We start from the raw sequence: 23,234 nt of genomic DNA on the forward strand, positions 1-23,234 counted from the left end.
GGATTCTTCAGTATATGCAAATCAATCAATGTAATACACCATATTAACGAACTGAAGAAGAAAAACCATATGATCATCTCAATAGATGCAGAAAAAGCTTTTGACAACATTCAACACCCACTTATGATAAAAACTCTCCAGAATGTGGGCACAGAGGAAACCTACCTCAACATAATAAAGGCCATATACGACAAACCCACAGCAAACATCATTCTCAATGGTGAAAAACTGAAAGCATTTTCTCTAAGATCAGGAATAAGACAAGGATGTCCACTCTCGCCACTTGTACTCAACATAGTTTTGGAAGTCCTAGCCACAGCAATCAGAGAAGAAAAAGAAATAAAAGGAATACAAATTAGAAAAGAAGAAGTAAAACTGTCGCTGTTTGCAGATGACATGATACTATACATAGAGAATCCTAAAGATGCCACCAGAAAACTACTAGGGCTAATCAATGAATTTGGTAAAGTTGCAGGATACAAAATTAATGCACAGAAATCTCTTGCATTCCTATACACTAATGATGAAAAATCTGAAAGAGAAATTAAGGAAACACTCCCATTTACCATCGCAACAAAAAGAATAAAATACCTAGGAATAAACCTGCCTAGGGAGACAAAAGACCTGTATGCAGAATACTATAAGACACTGATGAAAGAAATTAAAGATGATACCAACAGATGGAGAGATATACCATGTTCTTGGATTGGAAGAATCAATATTGTGAAAAAGACTATACTACCCAAAGCAATCTACAGATTCAATGCAATCCCTACCAACAGCATTTCCTACAGAACCAGAAAAAAAAAATCTTAAAATTCGTGTGGAGACACTAAAGACCCCGAATGGCCAAAGCAGTCTTCAGGGAAAAACAGCAGAGCTGGAGGAATCAGACTCCCTGACTTCAGACTATAGTACAAAGCTACAGTAATGAAGACAGTATGGCACTGGCACAAAAACAGAAATATAGATCAATGGAACAAGATAGAAAGCCCAGAGATAAACCCACGCACATATGGTCAACTAATCTATGACAAAGGAGGCAAGGATATAAAATGGAGAAAAGACAGGCTCTTCAACAAGTGGTGCTGGGAAAACTGGACAGATACATGCAAAAGAATGAAATTAGAACACTCCCTAACACCATACAGAAAAATAAACTCAAAGTGGATTAGAGACCTAAATGTAAGACCGGACACTATAAAATTCTTAGAGGAAAACATAGGGAGAACACCCTTTGACATAAATCACAGCAAGATCTTTTTTGATCCACGTCCTAGAGTTATGCAAATAAAAACAAAAATAAACAAATGGGACCTAATGAAACTTCAAAGCTTTTGCAAGGTAAAGGAAACCATAAACAAGATGAAAAGACACCCCTCAGAATGGGAGCAAATATTTGCAAATGAATCAACGGACAAAGGATTAATCTCCAAAATATATAAACAGCTCATGCAGCTCAATATTAAAAAAACAAACAACCCAATCAAAAAATGGGCAGAAGACTTTTAAATAGACATTTCTCCAAAGAAGATATGCAGATGGCCAAGAAGCACATGAAAAGCTGTTCACCATCACTAATTATTAGAGAAATGCAAATCAAAAGTACGATGAGGTATCACCTCACACCAGTTAGAATGGGCATCATCAGAAAATCTACAAACAACAAATGCTGGAGAGTGTGTGGAGAAAAGGGAACCATTTTGCACTGTTGGTGGGAATGTAATTTGATACAGCCACTATGGAGAACAGTATGGACGCTCCTTAAAAAACTAAGAATAGAACTACCATATGATCCAGCACTCCCACTACTGGGCATATACCCAGAGAAAACCATAATTCAAAAAGACACATGCACCCCAATGTTCATTGCAGCACTATTTATAATAGCCAGGTCATGGAAGCATCCTAAATGCCTATCGACAATGAATGGATAAAGAAGATGTGGTACATATATGTGATGGAATATTACTCAGCCATAAAAAGGAATGAAATTGGGTCATTTGTTGAGACATGGATGGATCTAGAGACTGTCATAAAGAGTGAAGCATTTTCTCTTCTCAGAAAGAGAAAAACAAACATCATATATTAATGCATGTATGTGGAACCTAGAAAAATGGTACAGATGAACAGGTTTGCAGGGCAGAAATTGAGACACAGATGTAGAGAACAAACGTATGGACACCAAGGGGGGAAAGCAGCAGGGGGTGGGGGTGTGATGAATTGGGCGATTGGGATTGAGATGTATACGCTGACCTGTATAAAATTGATGACTAATAAGAACCTGCTGTATAAACAAACAAGCAAACAAAGAACTCCAATTGCCTTTTTTGCAGAAACAGGCAAGCTGATCCTAAAATGTATACGGAAATATGAGTAACTCAGAACAGCCCAAACAATCTTAAAACAGAAGAATGAAATTGAAGGACTCACACTTTCCAATTTCAAACTTACTACAAAGTTAAAATAATCAAGACAATGTGGTGCTGGCATAAGGATCGACATATGGATGAATGGAACAGAACAAAGAACCCAGAAATAAACCTGTGTATCTACTGACTTTCAGTAAGTGTGCCAAGACCATTCAATGCGGAAAGAATAATCTTTTCAACAAGTGGTGGTGCTAGGACCACTGGATATCTGCATGTAAAAGAATGAAGTTTGACCCCTACCTTACAGCATATACCAAAATTAACTCCAAATGGATAAAGAAGAAAACATGCCTAAATCTTTGTGACTATGGAATAGGCAATAGTTTAACTCTTACAACTCAACAATAAAAAGGAAATAACCCAATTTTAAAGTGGGTAAAGAATCTGAATAGACATTTCTCCAAAGAAGATATACAAATGGTCAATACACACATGAAAAGATGCTCACATCTTTTCCATTAGGGAAGTGCAAATCAATACCACAATGAGACCACTTCATACCAACTAGTTAGAATCAAAAAGAAGGGGAAATGTTGTGTTAGTGAGGATACGCAGAAATTGGAACCCTTATACACTGCAGATAGGAATGTGGAATGGTGCAGTCACTATGGAAAACAGTTTGGCAGTTCCTCAAAAAGTTATACAAGAAAGTTACCTTATGACCCAGTAATTCTACTCCTAGATACAGATCCGGAAGAACTGAGAATTATGTTCAACGCAAAAACTTGTACACAAATGTTCACAGCAGCATTATTCATAATAGCCAAAAATGAATAAACTTAAATGTCTATCAGTGAGTGAATAAAAATGTGGTATATCCCTACCGTGGAATATTACTCACCTATAAGGATCAAGCACTGACACGTACTACAACATGGAAGAACCTTAAAAACATTATGCCAAGTGCATTTCCAGACTCAAAGCCCACATATTACATAACTCCATTTGTATGAAATTCTCAAAACAGGCAAATCCATACAAACAAAAGATTAGCCTTTGCCAGGGGCTGTGGGGAGGAATGGGGAGTGACTGGTAAATAGTGAGCCTCTGGCTATAAATGACTCTCTAGGGACAAGTGGCACAACTTGAATGGGGTCTGAGGATTAGATGGTGGTAATGTCACAATGATAACTTCCTGGTTTTGATGACTGTACTGAGTTATGCAGGAGAACATGCTTGTTTGTAGGAAATTCAGGGGTAATGGGACATCCTATCTGCAACTGTCTCTCAAATGGTTCCAGAAAAAGAGCTATGGAAACCACTTCGTTTACATAGATGATCTTGGCCAAAAATCCACATGATCTATCACGTTCATTATCTTCACCAACAAACTGAACTGTCGTAAAGCATCAATTTTGTTTAATTCTGGGGTTAAATCTGGCCACGCTCTGAATAACTGACACTCATCTCTATGTTCACTTATGTCACAAGACTGTTATGGAAGCAAGTGAGTCAGCACTTTAAGAATACCTAAAGTGCTATCTAGAGTTCATCTTCCATAGCTTTCATCCACCAATTATTGTTCTTCCAGCTCAATTCACAAAGAGTATTTTAGTGACGGCACAAGTAGAAACTGAAAAAAACGTAAGACTATGTAAATTTAATCTTAAATGCCTAGATTTCTGAGCATTGGGAGGGAGAAACTAAAACTAAAAAAAGTAGGGATTAAAAATTCTAATGCTGGCTTTACCAGACACTTGTTATGACCAGAAGAAAAGCACTATATGTGTATCGAATGAGAGGAAAAAATATGGGATCTAGTAATTCAGTAATTGCTGATTATTAGCAAAGAATAAGTATTGCAACTTAGGAATGGCTGCATGTCTGTTTCTTTCCACAATTACTTAAGTACTTTAAGAAATGGAAAGAAAGTACCTGAAACGTAACATTGGCACACTTCTACCTCTTTTCCCACACAACCCCTCAAAAAACAGGAGGCTGTGTGATTTCCCCCAAAATGATTTATTCTTTTCAGCTGGTTGTAAGACTTTAACTCCATTATTCTAGAGATGAGAGTTTAATGATATTCAACTCACCAGTTAACCAAGCCTTTATCAAACTAAGTAGCAGAGGAGAATTCAATTCAGTAAATGGTCTTGTGGGCTGTTACCACAGGCTGGGTAACAGAGGTTAACTAAGACTCATTCCCTGCCCTTAGGGGGTTTCCTCTAATAGACAAGAAATAAGGTTCAAAAGAAGAATGGAAGACATGCCTCCTATACTAAATCTATTAAGCGATCAGAACTCTGAAACTATGGAAAACAGCTTTTCAAAATTTTTCAGGTTTATGGGTGCACACATATCCAGATTTTTTAAAAACAGAAAAATTCAATCACCCTGTTTTGTAACCCTTTTTATTTTTTCATCATTCATGTCAATTAGTATACTTAAAAATAACTGTTTTTAATGAGTTGCAGGTATTCCACTGTAAGGATGTATCAAAGTTTACCTAACCAATACCCTGTAGCTAAATGCTCATGCTTATTTTTTTTTTAATTGGGGATCAGGGGAAATCAAGAAAACAGCTGCAACTAACATTATTAACAGCTGTACACTTAGCTAAGATGCTCTATAAAACCATCCTAGGAGTTCATCTCCAAGACACGTGGGTTTATAAAGTATCTTACAGAGGTATTCCCGTTAATTTATCAATCATACCAAACGCCTCCCCACCACCGAAAACTCACTCCAAAACGAACTTGAGAATTCTTGTTACGCAATATATTTGTCCCTATGGGTCGGGTCCTAAACACTGCAATTACTATGTCACTAAACACACACACACACCCCATCACAAACTTCCAGAAAACAAGCCTTAAGGTCTTGATATCCTTCTCCCTGCTCCCTCCCTCTCCCGGCTACTGTGAATGCCCTACTCTAGGCCCTAATGTTACTTTGATCCCCGAAGTGTGTGCACTGACTCTCCCTGACTTCGTTCTCTGCCCACTCCAAGCAATCCTACCCAATATTCAGATGTAAAACTTCCTGAAGAAAAATATAACCTCCCTGCCTGAAAAATCCCTAATCCCAATTATTAGAGAATAGTGCCAATTTATTATTAACATTTTTGCTATTCAGTTTGGCCACGAATCCACCTTCCAATCTTAACTACTACTCTCTTGCAAATACCCTCCAGTCAAATCCTAGTAAAGTACTCAATTCTTTGAGAAGCCTCCAACTTCCTGCCCTATTACATATGCTGTTCTCTCATCTGAAAGGCACACGTCAAAGAACATCTAGATAATCAGAGATCTGGAAGGGATACCCTAGTCCTCTCACCTTAATTTGCAAACTAGGAACTTCTGTCACTCATCCACCGAAGAGCCCAGAAACCTCCCAGCCCAGCATCCTCAAGACACAGTGGTAACTCTAGTTTGCCCAAGACCAATCCACCAGCTGAGATCTCCAAGTCTCATCTGCAAAGATCATGCTCCAGCAATTTGGCTTAGGGCCAGAACTCTCTTTTTTTAAAACAAGCACTTCAGGTCATTCTTAAGCAAGGGGTCAAAGCCTCAGGCCATAATGAGAAAAGCGCAGGAAAAAAGAAGACACTGAGCATGTGTATAGCCTTGTAGCACTTAGCACATCACCTGACAACTTTCATTTCTGTCCCCGTTTTAGAGCCTCCAAAAAACAGATACTCACGGCTACTTGTGCCGAATCCATAAATCTCAGTCCAAAATAGTCGCTTTCAATAAGGTCCAAGTGGTACATAATCTGATCAAACAGCTCTTGTCCTTTGGCTTTTTTCTGCAATGGCAAGAAAATAAATCAGTAAGTGACTCATAAGATCAACAAGTCTGGACTGAAGATGGCTTTAATTACACAAGAGCTCTTAAAAAAAAAAAATAGTTGCAACACCAAGTATTACTATGTAGCCAGTTATGGGCAAGATACCACGGTTTTCCAATAAACCATTTAAGGCCAAAAGAGAATTTGTGATCTATTATGTGCTTTGCTGGATGGTGTCACTTCCTATCAACCAACAGATATTACTGTGTACCTAACACTGTGTGTAAGAAGAAACTCTTGCTTGTCAATTTTTAGGGTCCCTACTTTAAAGGAGCTTTATAATAACTGGAAAGAGAAAACAAGAAATCTTAGAACACTTAAGCACAAACCATGTGGAACTAACTATATCTGCCAGAGAAGAGGGAGTCACTGACAGTAGAATCATCAGTGAAGGCTTGAAGATCGGTCTTAAACCGGAAAGAATGCAGGGTAGGAAATAGCAAAAGCAGAAATGGAAGGTGGGAGGGAAAATGGACAGCAAGAAAACTACTGATAAACTCAGGAGACACCAAACTGGAGGGAGTCAGGGTGATAACAAAGAAGCCTGCGCAGAAAAAGCAGGTCGCAGAGTGTGCTCTCAGGGCCCCTGAGGGATCCCCAGATGAAAGATCCACACGGTCCCAGGAGTCTCCTCACGTACCCTCAATCAAAACAACATACTGCAACAGACTGAATGCAGGAGCAGATGAGAGAATCTAAGTACTGGTCTATTAAATCAAGCATTAAAGAGACTGGCAAAAGTGCATAAAATAATGCTACTCTTCTCACTACATTCTTTTGTTGTTTAGTAAGAGTTATTTTTCACGAAAATGTTACTTCTGTTAACCTATAAGGGGTATATTATTGCTATTTTTAAATTAACCAGTAAAGTTTTTCTTTAATTTTTCAGGGTTTTTGGGGGGGCCACACCCTGAAGCATGTGGGATCTCAGTCCCCTGACCAGGGATCAAACCCGCGCCCCCTGCAATGGAAGCGCGAAGTCTTAACCACTGGACCACCAGGGAAGTCCCTAATTTTTCTGTTTTAATTTCTAATATGGTAACTATCCATAAATATAACCTTTTAAGTAAAAGCACTGTTGAGAGCCTCAATTTTCATGTATGTTGTATCCATGCCCCTCCCCGTAGTTTTAAATTATTTAGAATATTTCCCATAAAAAAACGTAGATTTTTTTAATTAAATCATCAATTTCTGCCTTTTAACTGACAACTTGATTATTTCGACTTGTCCACCGCTTTTTCTGCACTTTCTACATCCTTTCTATTTGGTAAACTCTCACCCCTTTATGAAGACAGAACTTTACCAGGGCCTCACGCCCCCGGCCTCCCCTCCACCCAATCCTCATCAGGTTTTATGGATATACTTCCTCTATTTTTCTTTTCTTTGGTCATGGCTAATTTTTTTTAAGACAACAACTTTACCTTGGTATTCAATCATTCTTTACATGTCTTGCACAGGTACATTACACATACCTAGCAGCATCTGCTAGATTTCTCTCTTCATTTGAGTTTTTCCTCAAGAAATGTTTCCCATGTGGGACTTTCTATGTTTGAGAATATTTTAATCATGCTCTTATACTTGAATGACAGTTGGCTGGATATAAAATTCAAGGTTCAAAGTTACTTTCTGTCAATACTCTATTACTCAAAATACATTACTCTATCACTCAAAATATATTACTCTATCGTCCTCCTACAGTCTATGTTGTCACTGAAAAGTGTGATGTCAATTTCAGCTTCCCTCCCCCACCCCCCCCCCACCCCCGCCGCACTGTGCAGCATGTGTGAGATCTTAGGGATCAAACCTGTGCCCCCTGCAGTGGAAGCTCAGAGTCTTAACCACTGGACCGCCAGGGAAGTCCCTCATTCCTTTTTAAAGCTGAATAATATTCCACGGTACGTATACAGTCGGCCCTCCATACGGCCGGTTCCGTATCCTTGGATTCTGGTATCTGCAGCAGGTTCTGGAACCAACCCCCCACAGACCCCGAGGGACAACTGCGGGCCATTTTGTTTACTGACTCATCTGTTGATGAGCACTGGGTTGTTTCCCCCTGTTGGCTACTGTGAATAATACTGCTGTGAACAGTGGTTTACAAGTATCTGAGTCCCTGCTCTCCATTCTTTTGGGTACATACTTAGGAGTAGAATACTGTAATTCCATGTTTAACTTTTTGAGATGCTGCCAAACAGTTTTCTGTAGTACCTGCACCATTCTACATTCCCACCAGCAATGTACAGGGTTCCACTTTTTCCACATCCTCACCAACACTTGTTATTTTCTGGATTTTCTTTTTTTTGTGTTGGTAACAGCCAATCTAATGGGTGTAAAAGGGTATCTCATGTGGTTTTGATTTGCATTTCCCTAATGCCTACTGATGTTAAACATACTTTCATGTACTCACTGGCCATTTGCGTATCTTTTTCGGAGAAATATTTATTCAAGTCCTTTTCCTATTTTTGATTTGACTTGCTTTTTTGTTGTTGAGTTGTAGAAGTTCTTTATATATTCTCTATATTAATCCATTATCAGATACACAATTTGCAAATATTTTCTCCCATTCTGTGGGTTGTCTTTTTACTCTCTTGATAGTGAGTGTCCTTTAATGCACAAAAATTTTTAATTTTGATGAAGTCCAACTTATTTATTTTTTCTTGTGCTGCCTACATTTTATTGTCATATCCAAAAAAACACTGCCAGATCTAATGTTATGAAGATCTTCCCCTATGTTTTCTTCTAAGAGTTTCATAGTTTTAGCTCTCACACTTAAAATTTTGTCATTCTGATTCTACACCCACTCTGATGTGTCCGCGTCTTCCTCACAACCAAGCAATTAACTCAGTTCTCCAACGAGACTGACTGCGTGTCAGACAAACTCAATTCTCACCCTATCTCCCTGGAGAGAGCATCAGACTCCACCAGTTAAGAGCTCAGTCCCACAAGACTGCTCCCACTTCCGATGCCAATCGCAGGTCCAGATTGCTACTGGCTACCGGCTTCTCATGACCCCCTCCCTGGCTTCAATTAACTTGCTAGAACAGTTCACAGAACTCAGGAAATCAGTTTACTCACTAGATTAACAGTTTATTACAAAGGATTATCAGCAGATACAAATTATCAGCCAGATGAGGAGATACACAGGGTGAGGTCCCAAACACAAGAGCTTCTGTCCCAGTGGAGTTTGGGACCCAGCACGTGGAAGTGTTCTGGTTCACCAACCCAGAAGTTCTCCAAACTTGTCCTTCTGGATCTTTACAGAGGCCTCATTAAATAGGCATGACCGATTAAATCACTGGCCACTGGGGACTGAACTCAATCTCTGGCCCCTCTTCCCTCCCAGCTGGGGTGGGGCCGGGGGTGCCAGCTTCCAACCTCCTAATCACATGGTGAGTCCCCCCAGTCAACCAACCCCTATCAGTGGGCTTCGTTAACATAACAAAAACACTTTTAGGGCTCTCCTGACTTAGAAAATTCCAAGGGCTTTAGGGGCTCTGTGCCAGAAACAGGACAAGGATCAAATATATGTTTATTATAAATCACAATACCACAGTCGTCTTTGATCCGTTTTGAGTTAATGTTTGTATATGGTGTAACATAACAATCCAACTTCATTCTTTCGCGTGTGGATATTCAATTTTCCCAGCATCGTTTGTTGAAAAGACTCTTCCCTCATTGAATGGTGTTAGCACCTCTGCAGAAGATCATTTGACCATGTATTTGAAGGTCTATTTCTAGACTTGCCATTCTGTTCCATTGGTCTGCAGGTCTGTCTGTATGCCAGAACCATACTGTTTTGATTACTATAGCTTGGTAATAAGTTTTCAAATCAGGACATGCAAACTCAACTTTTTCCTTCTTTTTCAAGACTGTTCTGACTATTTGGAGTCCCATGAGATTCCATATGAATTTTAGGATGATCTGTCCTATGCTATGTGTGCAAAAAATGGTCTTGGAATTTTGATATGGAGTGCACTGAATCTACAGATCACTTTGGGTAGTACTGTCCTCTTAACAATATTAACCTTTCAATCCATGAACGTGGGCTATCTTTTCTTTAGATATTCTTTCATTTCAGTAATGTTTTGTAGTTTTCAGTGTACATGTTTTTTGCCTCCTTGGTTAAACTTATTCCTAAGTAGTTTATTCTCCTTGATGCTATAGTAAAGGAATTATTGTCTTAATTTCATTTTTGGATTGCTCACTACTAGTGTACAGATGTGCACTTGATTCTTGTTGGTTGATCTTGTATCCTGCAATGTTTCTGAATTCTTTTATTAGCTCTAATAGTTTTACTGTGGAATCTTTAGGGTTTCCTACTTATAAGATCAAGTCATCTTGAACAGAAGTAATTTTACTTCTTCCCTTAGAATCTGGATGCCTATCATTTCTTTTTTCTGCCTAACTGCTCTGGCTAGAACTTCCAATACTATGTTGAATCAAAGTGCTGAAAGCAGGCATCCTTGTCTTGCTCCTAATCTTAGGGGAATAGAGACTTAACTTCCATTTCTTAACTTTTCTCTTATGCTTCCTATTTTGTACTTTCTTTCCTCCTATGAAAAGAGTTCCTAAATATGATCTTCCCACTCACTAATTTGTCCTTTATTTTAAATTTGTCTCCTCATTTTGCTATATTCATTAGGATGAATAAGCTTCTCTGGATTATGTGTAACAACAGAAAGAGCTCAACCCTAGTCTGTATCAGCTCCATTTAGCTCTGAGAAATTAGTGGGGGTGTAGATGAGTCCTAGAGGAGAGGCCCAAGAATCAGAAAACCATAGTCAATCACTTCCCATTCAACAAACAACTTTTCAGGTCTGTGATTCACTCCCATTCCAAAGGGAAAGGGAAAGGAATACTAGATACATTCCTTTCATTATAATGTATCACTCCCTGAGAGTTTGATGGAAGAGGGGTAGGGAATTTAGGTAAAGAAATTTTAAGGGACTTACTTCCCTGGCGATCCAGTGGATAAGACTTTGCCTTCCAATGCAGGGGGTGCAGGTTTGATCCCTGGTCAGGGAGCTAAGATCCTACATGCCTCAGGGCCGAGGCAAATTCGTAACAAATTCAATAAACACCCAAAAAAAAAAAAAAAAAAAAAACAAAGGTCCACATCAAAAAAAAGCGCTTCCCTGGTGGTACAGTGCTTGAGAATCTGCCTGCCAATGCAGGGGACTCGGGTTTGATCCCTGGCCTGGAAAGATCCCACATGCTCTCATCCGCATCTTTATTCTGCCAAAGCATCATCTGCCAGCTTCTTGAAACATGGGAGCTGTGTTTTGAGAAAAGAGAAAATGGGCTTCTGCCAGCTGGGTAGCTGCCTCCTCAGAATAAAAGTCTTTTCAAGGGTATGTATTGACTCCTTAATAGAGGCTAATTATAGGCCAACCGATAGTGAACACAAGGTATTTGCAGGTTCCTGATGTTAATAATGCTCAATCTAACAGAAATCTGACATCTCAAAATGAGAATCTCCCAAAACATCTTTATTTGAAATTCAGGGATAGCATGAATATTTTTAAAAACTTTCATCTGGAGTCCAGTCAGCATGAAAAAGAACTATACTGTTTCATGAAAATAAGTCTCAGACAAGAAGTAAATAAGTTAACTGCAGTATGTTGATCTCATAAAAATTTCAGATTCTAACCCAGAAATAAAATGCATCACTGACGAACTGCAAAATGTGATCTTGATAATATTATTCTGGGTGGGTGAACACCTGACTCAATCATTAATTTTTAAAAATACCAATCTGTTACTATCAACCCTGGAAATGGTTCCTAAATCAGTTGGCTCTATCCCATTACGTTTCTTTTTTCTTGTTTTTAATATTGTCTCTACGGACTTCCCTGGTGATGCAGTGGTTAAGAATCCACCTGCCAATGCAGGGGACATGGGTTCAACCCTTGATTCCGGAAGAGCCCACATGCCGCAGAGCAACTAAGCCCGTGCGCCACAACTACTGAGCCTGCACCCTAGAGCCTGCAAGCCACAACTACTGAGCCCACACGCCACAACTACTGAAGCCCGCGTGCCTAGAACCCATGCTCCGCTACAAGAGAAGCCACCGCAATGAGAAGCCCACACGCAGCACTGAAGACCTGATGCAGCCAAAATTAAATAAATTAATTTAAAAAACATATTGTCTCAAAAAAATTTTTTATTGAAGTATAGTTGATGTACAATATTATATGTTACAGGTATACAATATAGTGATTCACAAGTTTTAAAGGTTATACTCTATACTTATTATAAAATGTTGGCTGTATTCCCTGTGCTGTACAATATATCCTTGTAGCTCATTCATTTTATACAGTCACTTGTACCTCTTAATCCCCTCCCCCTAACTTGCCCCTCTCTTTTTCCCTCTCCCCACTGGTAACCACTAGTTTGTTCTTTATATCTGTGAGTCTGCTTCTTTTTTGTTGTATTCACTAATTTGTTTTATTTTTTAGATTCCACATATAAGTGATTATCATACAGTATTTGTCTGTTTCTGACTTATTTCCCTTAGCATAACACCCTTCAAGTCCATCTGTGTTGTTGCAAAAGGCAAAATTTCATCCTCTTTAGGGCTGAGTGGCATTCCATTGTATATATGTACCACATTCTCTTTATTCATTCATCTGTTGATGGACACTTGGGTTGCTTCCATGTCTTGGCTATTGTAAATTGTGCTGCTATGAACACTGGGGTGCACGTGTCTTTTTGAATTAGTGTTTTTGTTTTTTTCCCATTCCATACTCTCTTAAGGGTTTTTCATTTCATTACGTACTTAATAATTCACAGGAAATAACATTTTTGACATAATATACCATTCAATTCTCTTCAACAATTACTGGACAGACACCTGTTACGCATTAGCTGCTAGAGGTACACAGATGAATATGTGCATACTTCTTGTCCTCAAGCAATCACAAGGTTCTTACTAAGAATAAAATCATACACAACTAGTTTAAACACAATAAATATGAGTGCTATCCTTGCAGTATCGACAAAATGCTAAGGAAATGAGGGTGAGTTAAGTCTGCTTAAAACTAGTAAAGGCTTCAGAGGAATTTATATCTGAAATTGGGCCTGGAAGGGCTGATACAACTCTGCCACCTTAGGTAAAAACAAAATGAAGAAAGATATGAAGTCTTGACAGTCTATGGTGGGGTTGAGGACAGAGACAGACTCGAGGCAGGAAAGAGTTAGAAGACAAAGTGGCAGAAGCTGCCCATGTAATTATTCCTAAAACTGCAAAACAGAATGTCACTCTCATCCTTAAAAAATTATTCCTCTTCCTCTACAGATTAAAGTGCGAATTCCAGGGCATAAACAGTCTTTCCTACTGTTCCTTGCTCACTCTTACAGCCTTATCTCCTGTCACTCCAGCATTTTCACCTGCTTACAATTTCCCTAGTAAGTCATACCTCTGAGCCTTAGCAGAATGCAGTTCTTTCTGCTCAGAACGTCCTTTAGGTCTCCAATGAACTCTGACTTCAAGAATGAGTACATCTATGTTACCTTCCAAAAAGCCAGACCCTGAATCCTCCTTCCTGGCTACTTTGTACCTATAATTCCAGTTAGTATAAACCCTATGCATAGGCAGAGTTGTAAAATAGTCTGCCATGTCTGGGCAAAGAGTAACAAGGTCCAGTGTGGCCACAGTGTGTAGAATAGGGATGTGAAATCCCTGATCCAAGGGTCAACGTCCTATTCATTTTCATACACCCTCTCATCTTGCAGCTACTGAATACGAACCAAGCAGAAAACAAAAAATGAAACAGATCCACACAGCTCTGGCAAACTACAGTTTCATTTGTCAGTTAAATCTAGACTAGTACTTGCTATTTATATTCTTTTCTTTCCTAACAAATTCCTCTAGGTCACCACCTCATTCAGACACAGTCCTCACTTCATAACCTCTTTGGCGGAAAATTAAGACCATCAAGAGAGCATCTTCCCATTAGTCTTCTATCTTTCTCAGCATAAGATGGCATTCCTCCTAGAACGTTCCTATCATTTCCACCTGTGTATGTAAAACCACTTCGACAAACTCAGATCTCCCCTATCCAGCCATGCTCTAGCTGCCGTGCTATTTTCTTTCTTCCTTGCCAAATCTCGCGTGTCAATCCCCCGTTTTCCCTTCATGCACTCCCTCAGACAACTAAACAATATTTATTAAGCAACCACTGGGTACAAGGGACTATAAGAGACCCAAAAAATATAAGACTGTCCCTAATAATTCCTTTAAACCTTCTGAAATATGGCTCCCAAACACATCCCACTGAAGCTCTTTTCCCCACCTCATCCCTTTACCCCTTCTCCGCATGACAGCCGACTACCCTCTCCTGACCTTCCACACAATCAACATTAGCCTCTACACCAGAGCGAGAATTATATTTTACTCATTTCTAATCTACATTCTCCACCCCCATATCCATGTACAAAGCATTTCTTCCACTGCAAACTCACAGCCACAATTATTGTGCAGCCCCATCATCTTGTGCCTTTATTACTGTAGTCTCTTACTTTTTTTCCCTGTAATGAATCAAGCATATCACCTTTAAATCAAAGCTATATGTCGTTTTTATCATCTTTCTTAACGACTAAAAAAACTTTAAGTGGAATAAAACACAAGTATACAAAAATCCATGCATTCTTAAACAGCTCTGAGATATAAATCACACACCACACCACTCACCCATTAAAAGTATATAATTCAAAGGTGTATTCACAGATATATACAACCATCCCCACAATTAATTTTAGAAAATCTTCATCGCCTAAAAAAGATACCTCACATCCTTCAGCTACTGGCCCCAACCACCCTTCACACCATCCCCTCGGTCCCCACCCATCTGCCCTAAGCAACCCCCAATGTCCTTTTTTTTTCCCCTTCGGATTTCTGTATTCTAGACTTTCATGCGAATGGAATCACATAATATATGGTCTTTTGTGACTGGCTTCTTTCACCTAGCATAATGTTTTCAAAGTTCATCCATGTAGCATGTATCAGTACCATTTCCTTTATGGTCAAGTACTGATAGTATTCCATTATACAGATATAACACATTTTGTTTATCCATTCATCTGCTGGCACTTACCTGTCTGGGCTGCTTCTACCTTCTGGCTATTCAGAATGATGCTGCTACGGACACCTGTGTACAAGTTTTTGTGTAAACGTGTTTCCAATTCTCTTCAGCATACACCTAGAAGTGGAACTGCCAGATCACATGGTAACTATGTTCAATCATTTGAGGAACTGCCAGACTGTTCTCCAGAGCAGCAGCTGGACCACCTTAACACTCCTGCTAAAACATGTAAGAGTTCAGATTTCTCCACATGCTCACCGACACTTGGTATTTACCTGGCATTTTTATTTTAGCCTTCCTAGGTGGTGTGAAGTAGTATCTCATGTTTTTATTTTGCATTTCTCTGACAACTAATGATGTCAAGCATTTCATCTGCTTCTTGGTCATGTGCATATCCTATTTGGAGGAATGTCTATTCAGATCCTTTGCCCTTTTTTTTTTTTTTTTTTTTTTTTTTGCAGCACGCGGGCCTCTCACTGTTGTGGCCTCTCCCGTTGCGGAGCACCGACTCCGGACGCGCAGGCTCAGCGGCCATGGCTCACGGGCCCAGCCACTCCGCTGCATCTTCCTGGACCGGGGCACGAACCCGTGTCCCCTGCATCGGCAGGCGGACTCTCAACCACTGCGCCACCAGGGAAGCCCCTTTGCCCATTTTTAAATTGGGTTATTTGTCTTTTTATTATTGGGTTCTAACAATTTTTCACATGTTCTAGTTACTTATCAGATATATAATTTTCAAATACTTCCTCTCATTCTGTGAGAGTCTTTTCACTCTCTTGATGGTGTCCTTTGAGGCACAAAGGTTATAATTTTGATTAAGTCCAATTTATTTATTCTTTTGTTGTTCATGTTTTTGGTGTCATATCCAAGAAACTGGTATCAAATCCAAGGTCATGAAGATTTACCCCTGCATTTTCTTCTAAGAGTATTATAGTCTTATGTTTAGGACTTTGATCCATTTTGAGTTAATTTTTGTATATTTAGGAGTTAAAGGTCCAACTTCATTCTTTTGCATGTGGCTACTCAGTTCTAGCACCACTTGTTGAAAAGACCATTCTTTCCCTCATCGAATGGCTCTGGCACCCTGTCAAAAATCAACTGACCGTAGATGTGTGGGTTTATTTCTGGGTTCTCTATTCTGTTCCATTGGTCCTTGCGCCAGCAAAGCACACCATCTAGATTACTACTGCTTTACAGTTAAGTCTTAAAACTGGGAAATGTGAGTCCTACGACTTTGTTCTTTTTCAAATATTGTTTTGGCTATTCTGGATCCCTTGCAATTCCATATGAATTTGAAAATCAGCTTGTCAATTTCCACAAGTAAATCAGCTGACATTCTGGTGGGGATTATGTTGAATCTGTAAATCAGTTTTGGGTATACTGCCATCTCAACAATGTTAAGTCTTACAATTCGTGAACACAGGATGTTTTTTCAGTTATTTTAAGATACAATGGTCTATATAATTTAAAGATTTCAGCATCTGTATCAGCAAAGTAGATACATAAAAATTATTATCTAATGGTTAATCAAATATTTCCCATTAATTTAAAACTTAGGAGACACAGAGTTTTACAAGACAGGCTATTTACTAAACAATACTAAGCTCATAAATCGAAGGAGTTACTATGGCATTTCCAAAGAGAAAGTTTAAAAACCAGATGATTAGAAATTTCTACCTGATGCCTTGCTCTTATCCTTTACTGAAAGGCACTCTCACTACGTTAATTCCTTAAAAAAAAGGAAGTAGAGGGTATTTAAATTCCTCCCCCAATCTTGAGAGGAAAGGAGAACGGAAGAAAGAAAATGACCATTACTACTAAGTGTATATTAATTTGAAGTATATAGATCTAGATTTCTCTACTTAACTACAGATAATCCCTTGCATATTGCCTGGACCATCATCTGAGTTCCAGGCTGCTTGCCACAATCAATACTGACGCTAAGCCCAATGGGAAATAAGTATGTGCTTCATTCAATTTCTAACGTCAACTCTAAATCTTCTTTCAGAGTCATACTAGACTGGCTGAGAAGCTAAATCAAAAAAAGGGAAAACCTGGGGCTTCCCTGGTGGTGCAGTGGCTGAGAGCCCGCCTGCCGATGCAGGGGACACGGGTTCGAGCCCTGGTCCAGGAAAATCCCACATGCCGCGGAGCAACTAAGACCGTGCACCACAACTACTGAGCCTGTGCTTTAGAGCCCGTGAGCCACAACTACTGAGCCCACGTGCCTAGAGCCCATGCTCTGCAACAAGAGAAGCCACCACAATGAGAAGCCCGTGCACTGCAACAAAGAGTAGCCCTCGCTTGCCGCAACTAGAGAAAGCCCATGTGCGGCAACGAAGACCCAACGCAGCCAAAAATAAATAAATAAATAAATAAGTTTGTATTAAAAAATTAAAGGAAGAGAGGAAAACTTTTCTTCCCAGAAATTACTATTCTTCTGGCCATTTTCTTTAGTAAGGCAGTTTAGCTGGGAGGGCAATGCCCATTTTATATCCACGCAAGCATCCAGAGTTAGCTTATTAACTCGAGGATTTCCCCTGCGGAGCTGAAAAGGCAACTGCTCTGGCTGCCCAGAGACAAATGTAAAACTCCTGGCTTTTTCACTGCAGCCGTGTGCGTGCAAGGCGAGCTAACGTTTCTGGCCTGATGGAGTATCACACATGCCCTCACTGAGCACACCAAGCAAGGGGAAGCATTCTAAACCAGTCACTAGCCATTTATTCTACTTTCCTGGTGTCAGCTTCTCCATCAACACCCTCGAGACTTCATACTTCCAACATTAGGTAATAAGAAACTTCCTTCTACTCTCCTACACAGCAATCTCAAGCTTTTCACCACATACCTAAGCATATTTCAGTGGAACAGTACACAGAACTCTTGAGATACTTATCAAATAAATGAACATGAAAACTACCCTCACAAAGGAGCACATATTGGAACATCAAACCCTCAAGAAGCCCTTACAGGAAGAAAATTTAAATGCATTAAAGTCTTTCAAAGTCAAAATCCCTGAAAATGCCCAGTCTAATGTACAAATATAATAAATACTCAAAAAGATGACTTCAAAACACTTCAAGATATCCCGTGTCTTCATTTTATCATATTCTATTATTTTAAAAACGTAAAATGTACATACCTAGTACATTTTAAATTATTCAGTTAATCAGAATATTCGTTTAAACAAACTACCCAGTCCCTTCATCTCTCTGCGAGTCTAAGGCCGTCCACGGCTCATCCGACCATGCACCACTGCAGCACCCAGGCTACCGCTTCGCGCTATGGGGTCTTTAATTGCATTTTGGGTGAATGAGTGTGCACTAAAAAGAGTCTGCAGGGAGGGAAGACACTGTGGAACATTCAATGACACCTCAAATTGCACATTTTACAGCTTAGTCACGTAAACCTTTTAATACAGAGCAAAGACATGAGAAAGAGATTTGGTATTAGCAAACAGCTCAGAAAGAAGCTCCACAGCCCCCATAGAGCTACCTCCCCTCCCCTCAAAAAAAGAGACCTGCAAGGAATAAGTTAACTCCTTTCAGATATACTGGATTGTTTCACACTGTGAGTTGTGATTATTCATAACTGCAAAAAAAATCTCCCCAAAATGTGAATATAATTACAACATCCAATCTTGAAATTACAGTGTATGGAAAACCTACCCTGCAAACTACTTTGGGAACAAAGAGATGGGCAGCCAGAGCTGAGGGGTATGAACAAAGTCCTTTTCCTCACTTCATTCCATTAAAACGTCTACAAGCACACCGAAGTGGGCAAGAAGTATTTGTTTTGAGGAAAGTGAGGAGTGTTTTGAAAACTACAAAAAAATACAGAGAACTAAACGTCTTACAGTATCCACGTAAGTATCATTATCGTCCCCAAAGATTCTCACTGCTTTAATAACTGCTCAACAAGGACTGTGAGAAAGCCCCGGGAAGTACACGGCATACTGCCACCATGGAGAACACACAAACACACACACAGACGACTCACACCAGCAACTGCCCTAACATCTGAAAGTTCCAGTTAAGTGCCACTAATTCCAGAGAAGTCCCAGCGCTCCAGCTATCGAAGGCCACCTGATCCATGCACCTGTGTGGCAGGCGTGGCTCCCACCTGCCCAAGTGACCTGATCCCCCGCCCCTCCCCGCAGCTCCAGAGAAGCACATGACCTCAGCACGAGCGTGCAAGTCAGCAAACTGTACCGGCAAGTCCACACTGACGTCGGTCCCGTCCAGGAGGGACACTCGGCAGGTGATGACGGCCCTCGCGTCCCCGGCCGCAGGGATGTGCATGGCTGCACGCTGGGCCTCGCGGAGCCGGTCCCTCTCGGCCTGTCTGCGCATCGACCGGCGGCCGAGCGTTCTGCGGAAGAAGCTCAGCATTTTGTCACTGCAAAAGACAGGAAAAGGTGTCAGAGGTCTCCCGCAATTGGCTGTCAGACAAACGGTGTAATTTAGTAAAGTTCTGTGGACACTAGGAGATGCGTTATCAAAAGAGCATCTGGTCAAGTAAGTTTGAAAAAAATATTATTAATACTGGCTACTTCAGTTGAGTTTTTAAAGACCTTAACCTAAAATAGGGCTACGGCTCACAGCACTCCTAACTTTCTGGACGTTTTTGTAAGGAGCTAATCTGGTAAGAGAAGGGCAAACATTTATGAAGTTCAACAGGTCTTTTGGGCCAGTAATTTATATGTACAACAGCCAAATACCCCTACAAACATTAGGAGACGATGCCATACGCTAAGGTGCCCTTTGATAATAACAACCATCCTAAGAAGTTCCATTTCTTCTCTGACCAGATTAGCTATTATTAAGTAGCAATTTAAAATCTGTAATAAAATATTTGATAAAAACTTATATTTGAATTATATTTGAAATAGATGATTATTTTTGTAATTTGACTATGAAATTTCTATGAATTTAATAGTAATTTATAAATTACTATAAAATTTCAGATAGCTTTTCAGTTTACAAAGCCCTCATACGTAACGTGTGGCCCCAGTCTCCTTCTCCCCAGGTTTCTTTTCAGGCATTGCTCCCTTTGCACCTTGCTGGTCAGTCTCATTTCAGCGGCCTGTCAAAGGTCGCACTTGTCACCGCAGACTTCCAACGCCCTATGTCAGAGAACCCCTCCTAACTCCTGTTAACTCCCCCTAACCCTCCCCTGAGGAATATTCTGACATCTAAAGAGTCAGTCACTCCCATCATCACACTTTCACTGAACCTTGAAAATGTTTTGCTGCCTCACTAATCAGATTTTAATTATTCATTTACATGTCCATCTCCTTTATTGTAAGCTCCTTTTTTTAAATTTTTTAAAAATTTACTTACTTATTCATTTATTTATTTTTATTATTTATTTATTTACTTAGCTGTGCCGGGTCTTAGCTGCAGCATGCACACGGGGATCCAGTTCCCCAACCAGAGATCAAACCCAAGCCCCCTGCGTTGGGAGCGTGGGGCCTTATTCACTGGACCACCAGGGAGGTCCCTACTGTAAGCTCCTTGAGGACACAATTCCTACTTTGAACAGGTAGCCACCCAGCACATTTCATCATCAGGTACAACAAACGTTCAGTAAATAATCTTACTGGGTACTCAGAAAAACTCCCCAAATAATATTGTCTTATTTTGATAAGCAAGCTAAGGGTCACAGAAATTAAACCACTGACCAAGTCCATTATTTAGTAAATACTGAAGACAGGGGCTCAAATTCCGATTTTCTGACTCCAAATCTTGGTCTTTCTACTACATCATAGGACTATTCATGCAAAACTCACATTATACAGATAAGAAAGAAATTATCAAAGATCACAGCTAAAAAGATGCTGAATGAAGATACAACATAAATCATAAATTTATGTCAGACATACGGTGTACACCGTTTGTCTGACATAAATCACACACGATGAATTTGTTTCTTAAAACTTAATTCAGCATATTCAAGAAATAAATTGCAAAGGGGTAAAAAAAAAAAGAGTGGCAAAGGAAATTGCAGATTCAAAGAGACCTGAAACATATCAAAAAATCACCATGTGTGGGCCTACTTTTAGATCCTAATTCAACTGAAAATTCTTTTAGGTTGTCAGATGTTATCCTTGAGGGAAGCTAGGTGAAAAGTATATGGGAACTCTGTACTACTGTAACTTCAGCATAAATCTAAAATTATTTCAAACTAAAATATTTTCTCAAGTCACGCATTTGTTATTATACATGTAATTTATAAGAAGTCTAGCATAACCAGCTGATGCTGTAAACTAGATAGATGCATTTGTAAACATGATAAAAATAAAAGCTGAAGTGTTAAAATAAATAACATATTTTAAAAAAATTCAGTAGCTATCAATTGAGAATTACAGCCTCATTTTACAAGTACACATACTCCTATGTAATCAGATAAACTGGCAAAACCATGATAGCTGTCATCGGAACTTCCTAAGGACACAACTACACACACACACATCTGAACACTAACTGGATGGTTTATGATAATCAAGGAAGTACTGCCAACTTTCTTTTGGATAAAACAGTGGTTTTAAAGATACGTTTTAAAAAGAAAGTCTTTATCTTTTAAAAATACATCCTGAAAAATTTATAGAAGAATGATGTGATGTCTAGTATTCGCCTCAAAACAATACAAGGAAGGCAGTTAAGCGGGAAGAGAGAGGACACAAATTGGCCAGATAACTAACTGGCCAACAACTGTTGAGGCTGCTGGGTACATGAAGGCTAATTATATTCTTCTGACTACTTCTGTATATGCTGAATTTTTCCATAACAAAAAAGTTTTCTCTAAGGGAAAAAAAGTTCAAAGTGAAATACAACTTTATGGTTCCTAGGAAGTACATGAATTATAAAACAAGTTTTCTTTCACCACACCCTACACCTTAAAAATAGACTCACTGAACTTCCCTGGTGGCGCAGTGGTTAAGAATCCACCTGCCAACGCAGGGGACACGGGTTCAAGCCCTGGGGAGCAACTAAGCCCGTGCGCCACAACTACTGAGCCTGCTCTCTAGAGCCCATGAGCCACAACTACTGAGCCCATGTGCCACAACTACTGAAGCCCACGCGCCTCGAGCCCGTGCTCCACAACAAAAGAAGCCACCACAATGAGAAGCCCGCACATTGCAAGGAGAAGTAGCCCCGCTCACCGCAACCAGAGAAAGCCTGCGCGCAGCAACGAAGACCCAACGTAGCCAAAAATTAATTAATTAAAAAAAATAGACTCACCACACAAGCAGAATTAACCTGCTAAGGAAAAACACAACTTCCTTCTTATTTATAATTTTAATAACTATGTACTTTGAACTATGAAACTCCATGCCACAAATAACAGGTTCTTTTACAAAAGAATATGAAAGCACTTACATGAAAACAAATTTCAGATGGACTAAAGAAGTAAAAGAAATGAGCACTAGAAAACAACAAATATTAGGGTGAAATTCCGCAAAAAAATTCTTGAAGGATTAATAGGCAGTTTAATAAAGAACTATCACAAATTGTGAAGATAAACAACCCAGAAGAGAAAGAATAGACAAGATATGAAGAAACGAGGTCTCAAAGATGACATGCAATAAAAATACTCATTACAGGGCTTCCCTGGTGGCGCAGTGGTTGAGAGTCCGCCTGCCGATGCAGGGGACACGGGTTCGTGCCCCGGTCCGGGAAGATCCCACATGCCGCGGAGCGGCTGGGCCCGTGAGCCATGGCCTCTGAGCCTGCACGTCCGGAGCCTGTGCTCCGCAACGGGAGAGGCCACAGCAGTGAGAGGCCCGCGTACCGCAAGAAAAAAAATATATATATATTCATCACAAAGATGTTCAACCTCACCAGTAACCAAGCAAATCCAAATTAAAAAACTAGGATACTGTCTATCATTTAAAAGACCCTAGACACCCAGTACTGCAAAGGGTATGTGA

The 23,234-nt window shown here is 39.8% G+C and overlaps 1 protein-coding gene across 12 annotated transcripts in view; it reads right to left on the reverse strand.

Annotated features, from left to right (window-relative positions):
• The window catches only part of EPB41L5 (erythrocyte membrane protein band 4.1 like 5), a 145,923-nt gene that overhangs the window by 120,476 nt on the left and 2,213 nt on the right, over positions 1 to 23,234 (reverse strand). For 11 of the 12 annotated variants that reach the window (XM_019932330.3, XM_019932327.3, XM_019932326.3 and 8 more), the window contains exons 2-3: positions 19,513 to 19,699; positions 6,078 to 6,182 (exon numbers count right to left, since the gene is read on the reverse strand). In XM_019932330.3, coding sequence (XP_019787889.1) covers positions 6,078 to 6,182; positions 19,513 to 19,692 — 285 coding nt within the window. In that variant the 5' untranslated portion in view covers positions 19,693 to 19,699. Of the gene's footprint in view, positions 1 to 6,077; positions 6,183 to 15,316; positions 15,521 to 19,512; positions 19,700 to 23,234 lie in introns of those variants that run through there. The other variant, XM_073807875.1, reaches the window with a different exon arrangement.

This window comes from Tursiops truncatus, chromosome 7, assembly GCF_011762595.2.
Source record: "Tursiops truncatus isolate mTurTru1 chromosome 7, mTurTru1.mat.Y, whole genome shotgun sequence".
Classification (NCBI taxonomy): domain Eukaryota; kingdom Metazoa; phylum Chordata; class Mammalia; order Artiodactyla; family Delphinidae; genus Tursiops; species Tursiops truncatus.